Genomic DNA, 11,454 nt, shown 5'->3' on the forward strand with positions numbered 1-11,454 from the left:
TGACACCAGATATAATTATGCCATCATTTCCTAATGAAAAATCTCCTGGGATGCTGGAAATGTCTCAAGCTATCAGTTGGACCTTATTTTGGTGCCCCCATGGAGTGGGCCTTTAAATGCACCTATTTTTACACTTCTTCAGATAGAAATCCAAGATTTGGGTACATACTTAAAAAGCTTAACTCACACATGTTAAACTTCAAAGTGCGAAGTGTAGCCTACTTTAAAGATGGTCCCAAAAATCTCTACCACACACACCCTCTGCATTATTTGAATTAAATGCGATTTCTATAAGTCAATTAACAAATTGGATTGTATGTTAGCAGATGTTTTTTCTGCATTCATTTAGTCCAAAAGTAAATCTACAGCTATTTACAGGCATTTTAACATAGTATTAATCAGCAGTATCTGACGAAGTGAACATTTAAAGTTCTATTTGAATCCATAATACCACATTACAATAAATGTATTGGATAAAGGGGTTATTGTTATGTTACATCTGTAAAGTAGTCTTACAATACTCAGGTTTATTGCCAAGTAGGTTAACACATATAAGGAATTTGCTTTGGTGTATTATGGTGCTTTCATAAATACAGTAAGGGGAATTGAAAAAAAATAGCAAATATAGAACTTCATATTTTTAACTATTATTTCAGAAATCCACAACTAACTAGAAACTAAAATCCTGAAAATGCAATGGTTTAAAAGTGATAATACTTGATCTGAATTGTAGTGGAATATAATTCTACAGTAGCATACAAGTAGGCTACAAAGTAATGTTTAAAATAACTCATATTAATACATGCCCAAATGGAAAAACACAATTTCATTCAAAAACATTATAAGGATACGTTTGACGTAATTACATTAGTCCAAATTTTGAAATAATGTGGTTGCTGTTTTGTGGCATTTGTTTCTGAAAGGATGTGAGTGTATGTCGTATTATCTGGCAACCCCTGAGCGCTCCAGCCGGTGACTCGCTCAGCTGAACCTCCGCAGAAGGTCTTTCTGTGTGTGTGTAGCCGGTTAGCATCATGGCGAACGTTGTGGATACTAAGCTATACGACATCCTCGGAGTTTCTCCATCTGCCTCTGAAAATGAACTAAAAAAGGTACGTACGTTGCGAATTCAAATAAAAAGCAAATGGGTTTAGTAAAACCGTGTAGATAAAAGTAGAGCTTACAATTTAAATGTGGCCTATAAACAAGCTAATGAACGTGAGCTAGGTTACTGTACGCTTAGGCTAGCTAAGGATTTTTTAGCACCAGCTAGCGGGTTTGCTAGCCTAGCAAGTAGGCTAAGCTAGCTAGATACGGATTCTGTACTTCATGGCACGGTGTTTTTGAACACCATTAAAGCTACCCATTGGTGGTTTTGAAATATCGGCAATGTTTACAATGTTAGTAGTTTCTACTGTTGGATTCCTAAATCAAAAAGCTGTTGTTAGCCTGCCTGAAAACAGGAATATACTGGTCACCACGAGTGTGATAGCCTGCCGGCTATTGACGTCAGTTGATACATTCCAGCAAATAGCCTTCACCAAGTCGCGCTGAAATTCAATTAAGTAACGTCTAAACAACTATGTGAAATAAATGCAAGACAAGAAACCCCCTGGTTTGTTCACGCCATTTGGTGTAAGAGTTACTAAAGCTAAACCTGGCTTGAGTAAACGTTTATAGATGAACATGGATGTGGTTACTAGATAACGTTTAAGTCACTCGATGGTAGCTAACGTTAACGACATAGGTCTCTGTTTACCCCAGAGTCAATTGAAAAATCAGTCAATCAGGGGTTGTTTATAATCAATAAACCTTAGGCCTTTGCTAACATGACTTCAGCCATTTATTCAGATGTTTGTTTCTCGTATATTCTGTGACAAATCAACCACATCAACTAATGTTAATGTAACATGAAGACATGTTTTCTACCAAAGAAATCAGCATACAAGTTGGTTGCCGACAACGGACAGTGTGATTTACTTTGAAAAGGATTTTATGTCAACATGAAGTGCTTTCAGATTTATGTAAGTGAATTCTCGATTTGTCAGAAGACCATGACAGTTATGCCTTATCAGGTTAACCCAAAATAAGCTCTTCCGAAGTCGTTTCGTTTTCCTTGCGTTCAAGTATTTTGAAGTATAGTATGAGTGTCAGAGATGTCAAAGGCAGCGATGCTCCTGCCAGTGTCCTGATGTTTTTGACAGCAGGCCCACAGTCAAGCCCTTGGTTATAGAAGGATATTTAATACATTAAGTGGTTTCCTATTTGACACAGTTGGCACATAGATCAGCAAGTATCTACACATTTGTTCACTTTGATGTTGGTTTATTACAGGCTTACCGCAAATTGGCCAAAGAGTACCACCCTGACAAGAATCCCGACGCTGGAGACAAGGTAGGATGCACCAAAGCATTTCATTGTAACAGCAACACCATCATAGTTGGCAACAGCACCAGAAGCTCAATTATTCAACAATTGGGATGTAGAAATGATGTCAACTTAGTTTATTATGATCACACAGCCTTACTCTTTGAGTATTAAGACAAGTATATCAAAGTACAGAATATGAAACGGTATTTCCCTAGTGAATGCGCATCTGTGTTTGATGCGTACTGCTCCATGACTTTATTTGACACATTCTGCAAGAACATGACACAAGAGACGACACTGTCTTTTTTGTTTTCTTTTCACTTTGTCAGAGAGGCTCATCAAAAACCAAACTTTGGCTTTTTGCTGTGATCTACTGATTTGTTTGTCTCCTAATCTATGTCAACCCTTCTGATTGATTCTTATTTTTGGTCTTCCAGTTTAAAGAGATCAGTTTTGCATATGAGGTTCTGACAACCCCAGAAAAAAAGGAGCTTTATGATCGCTATGGAGAACAGGGGCTACGAGAAGGAGGTGGCGGAGGGGCTGGCATGGACGATATCTTCTCCCACATTTTTGGCGGAGGACTGTTTGGGTTCATGGGGGGACAGGGCAGAGGACGCAATGGAGGCAGGAGGAGAGGGGATGACATGGTACACCCTCTGAAGTAAGTCTGTTAGATAAATACAGTTTGGGTTCTTACAATGTTTTTTTTTCAAGTATATTGTGTTGTTGAACACATCTGATACATTTTTTGTCCCTCAGAGTTTCTCTTGAAGACCTCTACAATGGAAAAACCACCAAACTGCAGCTCAGTAAGAATGTTCTGTGTGGTGCCTGTAATGGGTGAGTTTGCTTTAAATGCTTCAATTTGATCATCACATGATTGGAAACCAGTTTTAATCTTAGCAATTACAGACATTCCTTTTAACAATGCTACTGTTTCCCTTTTTAGTCAGGGGGGTAAGGCAGGAGCCGTGCAGAAGTGTGTGGCATGCAGAGGACGAGGTATGAGAATCATGATTAGACAGCTGGCCCCTGGGATGGTCCAACAGATGCAGTCCGTCTGCACAGACTGCAATGGAGAGGGTACGAATATCTGTTAACACTCACACACTTGCTATACTTTAAAAATACACAGATATTTGACAGAAACCAGCACAACGTCCCTCTGAAATTGCCCCACCTCTGTATGTCTGCTTGTGCAGGTGAGGTGATAAATGAGAAGGACCGCTGCAGAAAGTGTGAGGGTCATAAGGTGAGTAAGGAGACCAAGCTCCTGGAGGTGCATGTGGACAAAGGCATGAGGCATGGACAGAAGATCACATTCTCTGGGGAAGCTGACCAAGCACCAAACATCGAACCAGGAGATATCGTCCTGGTACTGCAAGAGAAAGAACATGAGGTAAAAAAACCAAAAACAGGTGGTTTCAAATAATACATTTCTTTGTTGTATTTATTTATTGTCATAGATAAGAAGATATACATTTTTATTGAAAGGATGTTTTTACACTTATTAGATGTAGATGTGGCACTTTACAACAAACCTTTGAATTCAACCTAAATCAGGAATTCCGCCGTGATGGCAACGACCTTCACATTGTCCAGCGTATTGGCCTGGTTGAGGCTCTGTGTGGCTTCCAGATGACTGTTGCACACCTCGATGGACGCCAGTTGCTTGTCAAATATCCACCTGGCAAGGTCATTGAGCCAGGTAAACATGTCTTCATACCACTGTAATTGATTTGATATCTTTAATTGCATTCATGTTTTTATTAAAGCTAGATTTACACTCTCTGTTAGCCAACTAATAAGTCATTTTTATTAATCTTTCAAAAATGTTCTTGGCCACCTAGTGGTATTTCAACACTTCATGTGATGCCAAAGATCAAAAGTGATGTACATGTATAAAGCATAGTTCTTGATGTATAGTACACGACTTGAACATAAAATAGGGAAAGGTTCTTATTGCTCCTGTATGCCTTTTTACACATGTTTTTGGGGCAGCCTCTGTTCGAATGGTGAAAGGCGAGGGAATGCCTCAGTACAGAAACCCGTTTGAGAAGGGAGACCTTTATGTCAAGTTTGACGTCCAATTCCCTGAAAACAACTGGATTAGCCCCGAAAAACTGAACGTGAGTGACTATCATTAATCATCCTGATTTGCACAATCTTAACTTCATTATTCTTGAATGATTGTGATGTCATAATGCACTTTTTATTAAACTCGATTGTAATCTTTCAGGAACTTGAGTGCTTGCTGCCTGCTCGCACTGAGAACCCTGTTATTGCAGCAGATGCTGAGGAAGTCGACCTGACAGAATTTGACAAGAGTCAAGGGTCAGGAGGTGGAGCCAGGAGAGAGGCCTACAATGATAGTTCTGATGAGGAAGGGGGTCATCATGGCCCAGGGGTGCAGTGTGCACACCAATAGAAAGACTCATCAATAAAGACGTGCGCACACATTAACGCATAAATACATGAACATCCCCCCAGTCTCATTGCTAACATCGTCCAAGACATGACTCGCATACATGCAGGTTTCTCTCCTTTCATAATTTCCATGAGAAAGAGATGTACACAAATACATTTACATGTATACCCTCCCTCGTCAGTTCCATGGTGCCCATAAAGTCAGAGATTTGCTGGACATGTGATGGCCATTTTTGTGTTTATGGACAGTAGTGCTCGTCAAAGCCTCCAGCAAGAATGTTCGCTGAGTGAACTTGACTGGGACCGCCCTGTTTTCATCCTAGGCTTTTACCTTTCAGTGTGGGAAACACCAGTCTAGTGTATAAAATGCAAATATTGTTGACTATCTTGTATATGGTGTAGTTTAGTCTATCACACACAAGCGCATGCTGCTTTCTTGCTGAAGATTTTGCACTTGTATATCCGGGGTCCAGACAGGACACTACAGAGAAATATCACCACACCTGTTCAAAAATCAGTGTGTGACTGCTATCAAAGTGCCCTGCTACCATAAGAGCTGACCTGAATACAGCCCTAAAAGTGTGTCCTCTGCACAGCCTACTGAGAACCTCATCCTTTAAAGTGAACGGTCATGTTTTGAAAATGGGAAGGTCCCCCAGTTGTCACATTGCTAAAATATTAAAGTCCTAAGTAAAGCACCTGTCAGCTAGGTTTTCTTTGGAAATCAAACTTGTTTTTCTTTGTTTTGTTTGAATGTTAATGTGTCTGAGACCACAGAACTGGAACCTAAGTTGTGTACTGTTCATTTGGTTTGAGGAGACACTTATGTACTTTGTATGTATGTGTGTGTGTAATGCAGTGGCTCAGTGTGTGTGAGCTGCTGTGGAATGTTCTGGCATATTCGAGCGATAGGTAGTACTGCTTTGTATTGGACTGCAGTGTGAGTGGAACCTATAGGGTCAATTTAAGAGGTAAAAAACAGAATGTTTATTTGCTGAGAATTTCTCCCATGTAGACATTTCCCTCTGCTCACCAGGGCCGAGAGATCTTCCTCTCTGGCAGGAAAACCACTGGGCCCGCACCAAACCTCTGTAATATACATATCTCTCCATCGTAGTGTTGTTAGCCAAACTTACATCCTTTGACATGTTAAAAATATTCCAGACCCCATATACCTGTAAATAGCAACAGCCCCAGTCCATAGGTGCATTCAAAGTCTACAGCAGTGTCTGTTGTTTAGTTACATTATTTCTTACACAAGTGAGTAATGGCCTACAGTGCCAATATAAATGTTATGTTCACATATAGAAGAGTTGATGGAACCTCTGTAGACTGCAAACATGCACCTGTTGGACTCATTGTGTATGTAATTTAGACCACGGGGATATGTACACAACTAAAGGGGGGGTCATTACTGTTGATGCTTATGTTTGTCAAAATGATAATTAACTGTATAATAAACAATTCACTTCAAATTTGACATGTCTTATTTAATATGAACAACACATTTTTCATTTTGTGTTAATAGCAGAATGCAACAAAATCTGAGGAACTGTACTTGCACACATCAGAATTTGATCTGATAAACTGAAAGAAAACATACTTTTGTTAGACATTGTTGACAACATCATGAACTAAAACTCCTTGTTTAATTACACATGAATTCAAGTAGCTGTAGTTCCTCAGTCTGCTCCATCATTTGTTTCTCTGCTGTGAAGAGCTACTGGACCCAGAAGTTCCTTAAATCCTGCAGTGTTCCTAAAGGATACGGACAGGAAGTACAGGAGGTGCTGGTAAACATTACTACTGTGTTTTGTTTAAACTTACTCACCCAGGAGATAATAGCATCTGCCTTAATTTAAAGGGCTGTCCCTTACCTGTCTCGTTTGGACTGCATGACGTAGGAGCGCTCTCTTCTCAGCTGCTCCAGTCGCTCTCTGACAACCGTTTTCTGCTGATTCTTATCCTCCTAAAAAACAATACAAATGCTGATAACAAATAACTTGTACAAAACTGTTCAGATTCTCTTAATAAACAGCATTTTACCTGTGGGAGATCTTGTGTGAGGTGCCTTAGCCTGTCGGTGTGTTTCAAGCCAAGCAGGTCTTCCTCTGCCTTTCTGTTCTGGATGATGGACAGATGCTCCTGAACCTAAAACACAAACAGTGTCACCTTTGTCTCCAACCAACATCTGAATACCCTTTCATTGCCCCTCTCCACCTCTCTTTATTGGGTAAAGTTGTGCTTAAATCCCTACTCTGATTCTACACCTTTCTCTCACCCTCAGTAGTTGTCTCTCTTTATCTCTTTGCTGCCTCTGTTCCACCTTTTTTTGCATGTCCACCAGGTTGCGCATTGTCCTTTCTCTCTCCATCGCCGACACTGGCTCTCTTGCTCTCTCTCTCTCCGTCATTGTGGATTCCCTCATTGCCTCGCCTCCTGCAGGGCTACAGTCAACCTTTACAACAGGAAACAGCAGATGTAAGGTACTATAAAATAAGTTGATGATGTAAACATTGGATGCCCAAAGATGAAACAGCGGACTTACTGTGACTTGTGAGTTATATTCGTGGTACTCCACATGAGAGGGTTCAGGCCCTCTCAGGTCCCACGGCTCATTGGCACACATTTCCACCTCAAGCATTTCTCTGTCCACATTTGGGGTCTCGTCATTTTCCAGTTCAGAGCAGTAGTCACCAGCATGCTGCTCAACCTCAGGAGGTTCAAAGATGTTTAAAGCCTGCAGGGTCTCTTCTACCAAAGCTTTTGTTTGGGGGTCACATTCAAAATCTCCATCCTCTGGTCGATAAGAGATTGCTCTTTCCTCCAAGGTCAACTAATGAAAATTTCAAATGAGAATAAAATCAAATGTTCGTCACACAAGGTTTTATGATCTTCACACTTAGAGAGTACCTGTTCTACTGTGCTGCCCTGCTGGTCTGCAGACTGATCTGTGGATTCAGAGTGGAGCTGAGTGGGTTTCTTCTCTTCTCTGTCACTCTCTGCAGAAGTCTCCTCACACTGTGTGTGTTCAGCTGTGCTGCTTGTGTCACTTGACCGTACTTCCTGGCCCTGTTCTCCACCTGCAGCCCCTGCTGCCTCATAGTCGGTGTCCTCCTCTGCTGGTTGGCTCCATGCAAAGGCAATCAGTGAGCCCTGTTTCTCATAACTCTGGGGGCTCTTTGTTGCGGTGGAAACATCTTCTTCCTGGGCTCCCCCGTCTGCGGCGTGACTCTGATGAGTATTGCTCGTTGCATTGGAAACACTCAAGATCTCCAAGTAGGGCAGATCCTCCATGACTGCTCCACAACCTGGGGGAAAGTAACATGTTGGAGTTGCAACTGTGAGTTTTTGCTGATCTGTGTATGCCTGTGTTTGCAGTACCTGTACAGATGTCCTGTTCGTCAGTACATTCTGTGGCCTGCACCACCTGTAGGTCACTGACTGAATCCACGCTGGAGGCTTCATCTGGCACATTGCTGCTGTTTTGAGCATCAACCTGTCCACTGATGCAGGACTGAGCTGCAATTTGCTCATTGCTGCTACTTTCTTTTGAGTTTGGATCAGTAGTGAGTATTGAAGTAAGAGGGGCACCTGATATCAGTTGGAGAAAGTTGGTGTAGAGCGGTGCTTGAAGTTCAGATTTATATTCATCTTGCAGAGCTTGGAGACGCTCTGCACTCTAACAGAAACACAGAATTATTTTAACAGTTGCTTCATTTAAAGATTGTGGAATCTTTGGATTGGATGCTGTGGTGGTCTGACTCACCTCGCCCTCCAGTGCTGGCAGTAATGTGGTCGCTTGGACCTCCTGCAGCTCCATCAGATGGATCAAGAGGAGCAGTGAACAATGCTCTAACTGGTGTTTGTACCAAACTGCTGTTTGACTGCTTATATGAGGCTGATTTTTTGTTTGCTTTAAGGGGGTCTGAGTGTCATTTGTGCTCTGCAGGCCGGTATAGATTTGTCTCAGCCTTTTTACACAGCCAGTTCTTAAAGCAGCTTCAGGGTTACTTTCTGCAGAAGTAACAGGAAACAATAGTGAAATAAATGAGGAGAATACAAGAGAAAGGAATCTGAAAAGCATGCAACAGAAATAGAAGGAATTATTGATTTACCCTCCTTTAAAGGCACTGTGCAAACTGGGTCTTGCAAATCCTCCATGGAAACCCTGTGTGCCAACTGGACCAGGTGCTCTCTCTCCTGCTCCTGAGTCAGCACCAGCAACTGCAGCACTGCCCGCTGTAACAGGGCCAATGTTATGTTCTGATGCTCATAAAACTACTGGAGTGGTTTTCTTTCTGCCACTATTCATGAAGAATATGACTAGAGCAATGATACTGTATGACCTGATAAGCTGCCCATTTCTCAGAACAATAAATCTGACATTACCTGCTGTGGTGACACTGAGATAAAGTCTTTCTTCTGCTCTTCCTCTTCACTGTGTAGCCATAGGGCCGCCTGCTCTGCTCTGCAGGGACTCTCTACATGTGGCCTGATATATGTGAGAAAGTTACCATACAAGTAAATCTGAGTGTGGAAAGTGCATAAAGCAAGACCTGATGATAATGCGTCATTTCCACTTCCACTGTTCACTTTGAGCAATTGATAGCTCACCATGTCTCCCAGGACTGCCGAGCTGCCAGCAGGGCGCTGTAGGACATCTTTTCTCTCTGAGCTCTGAGAGTTGCTAAACTGATGAATAGACAAAACAGTCTCAGGCTCTCCCTGTCGAGCCTGGAAGAGAAGAGATTAATGAGTAAACTCAGTGCGGACCTGCATGTATTTACAGCCATATATATCTCACAAACAATTCCTTGAATTGGTGTTAATGTGTTCAAAATGATTTTATATTCTTTATGTGTTAGACATGTTTGTGTGATCTGCACTTGATTTGTTTAACAAGTACTTACCTCTGGCCCAGGGCTGTTAGTGAGTCCTTTTCTTGTTGACGAAATGTGTGTAACTCACACAGGAGCGACACGGCAGACCATGACTGTTCCCTGGACTCAGGAGAGCTTTTCAGGCAGGCCCTGCAGGAGAGTCATTTTTTTTTGTGCTCAAGTTTGATGCTCATTAAGGAAACATAGAAGGGGATTTCTAATTTGACGTTAAGAACATCGTTTTTTTTGGTCCGTTGTTGAACCAAGACATGTTGCTATATAGGTTTGGATGTTTGTTGTGTTTTCAATTTATAACATTTTGGATACTTTGTCATTATTTTCTCTATATATAATAACCTTTGGATTGCAGATTGATTATTTTTACTGTCATAATAATTCAAATATTAACTATCATTGTTGTGTTCACCTGTATATCCTGAATGCTCCTGGCAGCTCCGACAAACGAAGCATGTCTCCTGAAACCAAAGCCTCATCTGCACAATCCCCCAACCCCTCCCTTTCCTCTTGTTGTTGCCATGGCAGCAGGGTCTCCCAGATACTCAGAGCTGTGGTATCACCAAAAATAATAAGAAAAAGAAAACACAGGAATGTGAAGCACCTGGAGCAGGATCCATGATAAGAGGAATTTATACTTAGATTTAAAGAGATTGTTCTCTCTGTTATACTGCGACAAAAGGTCAGAGAAACATTTCCTTACTGTAGTGCTCCTGCAGCATTTCTGTATAAAGCAGGTGGGTCACCACATCATACTTCACTTCCACCAAGTGAAGGACATCTGACAGGGAGAGACAACCCCAGGCCTGATGCCATTCCCCAATGCTTTGGCCCTGCCAGGGAGAGGGCAATATACTGTGCACACCCTCTGATGCCAATCTAAGAAAACCACCAACACATATTATCAACATGTTATAGAAATCAAGAACTTAAAATGGCAGCTTTTAACATTAAATAAAACTGGTAGCTGTGTTGAGTGGTTACAAAAATAAAAAACATTCACCTATCATTTAAATAAAATTGTGTGCAATTGTTAAAATAATACAATATGACTTTTTAAAGGAAATGGAAATGAATACACTCAGGGCTTTTCTGTATCAGCCTTACTTGTTCCAGGATGGCCAGTTTTGCATGATCATAGGATTTGGAAGACTTTAGGTGGATATATGCGTATCAGATATTACTGAGCAGTTTACAGACTTTGTTCTGCTTGTGATGCTTTTACAACATGTTAGCGTATGCAAAATTATTACATATTGGTCACTTCCCATTTTCAACAGAAGTCATAAAATATGTAAGTAATTAAAAGCATCTCTTAAGCATAAATTAGGCTTCTTGACCATAGTGTTTGGGTAACATTTAAAGTTCTTATTGAGATGCTAACCTGGCCCAGCAGTGCCTGGCTGCCTTCCTCAGGCTCTGCACACCTCTCACATTCCCATGCATCTCTTTTTTGAAAGTGTTCGGATCTGTACTTTGGTGGAGGCATTTCTGCACATAAGGATCAATAATAACTGGTTTGTCCATCATATAAAGAGTGTTGAGATTTCCAACATTCACCAGCTGGAGGTCCCAGTAGAGCTGCAGATAACAAAGTTGACACTTAGCTAGTAGAGATGACGAAACAATATCATAGTGAAATTTAGTAAAAGCAAACCAAATGAATGACAACCTTTTCCTTCTTTTCTCTCTCCTTTTCCATTTCTAGCAGAACATCCAACACATTTTCACCAAGACAAGACCCATTACTATAACC

General features: G+C 41.2%; 2 protein-coding genes across 3 annotated transcripts; one reads left to right on the forward strand and one right to left on the reverse strand.

Annotated features, from left to right (window-relative positions):
• Nucleotides 1-919: 919 nt before the first annotated feature.
• dnaja2b (DnaJ heat shock protein family (Hsp40) member A2b) lies at nt 920-6,280 on the forward strand. The gene is made up of 9 exons (XM_063909017.1): nt 920-1,112; nt 2,335-2,394; nt 2,808-3,034; nt 3,133-3,213; nt 3,323-3,456; nt 3,576-3,772; nt 3,937-4,081; nt 4,375-4,502; nt 4,613-6,280. Exons 1-9 carry the CDS (start codon nt 1,035-1,037, stop codon nt 4,799-4,801), a joined length of 1,239 nt encoding a protein of 412 aa, XP_063765087.1. The 5' UTR covers nt 920-1,034; the 3' UTR covers nt 4,802-6,280.
• Nucleotides 6,274-11,176, reverse strand: LOC134881558 (uncharacterized). 2 transcript variants are annotated; one of them, XM_063909005.1, is made up of 15 exons: nt 11,083-11,176; nt 10,402-10,577; nt 10,111-10,249; nt 9,714-9,833; nt 9,418-9,537; nt 9,193-9,295; nt 8,919-9,042; nt 8,570-8,817; nt 8,185-8,482; nt 7,714-8,111; nt 7,349-7,624; nt 7,082-7,258; nt 6,847-6,951; nt 6,678-6,769; nt 6,274-6,558 (listed from the first exon to the last, which is right to left on the reverse strand). In XM_063909005.1, the coding sequence occupies exons 1-15, from the start codon at nt 11,142-11,144 to the stop codon at nt 6,483-6,485; spliced, it is 2,514 nt and encodes an 837-aa protein (XP_063765075.1). In that variant the 5' UTR covers nt 11,145-11,176; the 3' UTR covers nt 6,274-6,482. The 2 variants fall into 2 exon arrangements, with proteins under 2 accessions (XP_063765075.1, XP_063765066.1); XM_063908996.1 differs by having other exon boundaries at nt 7,349-7,636.
• Nucleotides 11,177-11,454: the final 278 nt, after the last annotated feature.

Source organism: Eleginops maclovinus, chromosome 2, assembly GCF_036324505.1.
Source record: "Eleginops maclovinus isolate JMC-PN-2008 ecotype Puerto Natales chromosome 2, JC_Emac_rtc_rv5, whole genome shotgun sequence".
Classification (NCBI taxonomy): Eukaryota; Metazoa; Chordata; class Actinopteri; order Perciformes; family Eleginopidae; genus Eleginops; species Eleginops maclovinus.

What these genes read in the sequence shown, in the direction of transcription:
- LOC134881558 (XM_063908996.1), bottom strand. Translation starts at nt 11,144, where the DNA reads ATGCATGGGAATGTGAGAGGTGTGCAGAGCCTGAGGAAGGCAGCCAGG. An exon ending in GCCAGGCACTGCTGGGCCAG is followed by an intron (nt 10,578 to 11,082) that starts GTTAGCATCTCA and finishes TGGTTTTCTTAG; the next exon opens with ATTGGCATCAGAGGGTGTGC. An exon ending in AGGGCAGCACAGTAGAACAG is followed by an intron (nt 7,637 to 7,713) that starts GTACTCTCTAAG and finishes AATTTTCATTAG; the next exon opens with TTGACCTTGGAGGAAAGAGC.
- dnaja2b (XM_063909017.1), top strand. Translation starts at nt 1,035, where the DNA reads ATGGCGAACGTTGTGGATACTAAGCTATACGACATCCTCGGAGTTTCT. An exon ending in CACAGACTGCAATGGAGAGG is followed by an intron (nt 3,457 to 3,575) that starts GTACGAATATCT and finishes CTGCTTGTGCAG; the next exon opens with GTGAGGTGATAAATGAGAAG. An exon ending in TGCAAGAGAAAGAACATGAG is followed by an intron (nt 3,773 to 3,936) that starts GTAAAAAAACCA and finishes AACCTAAATCAG; the next exon opens with GAATTCCGCCGTGATGGCAA.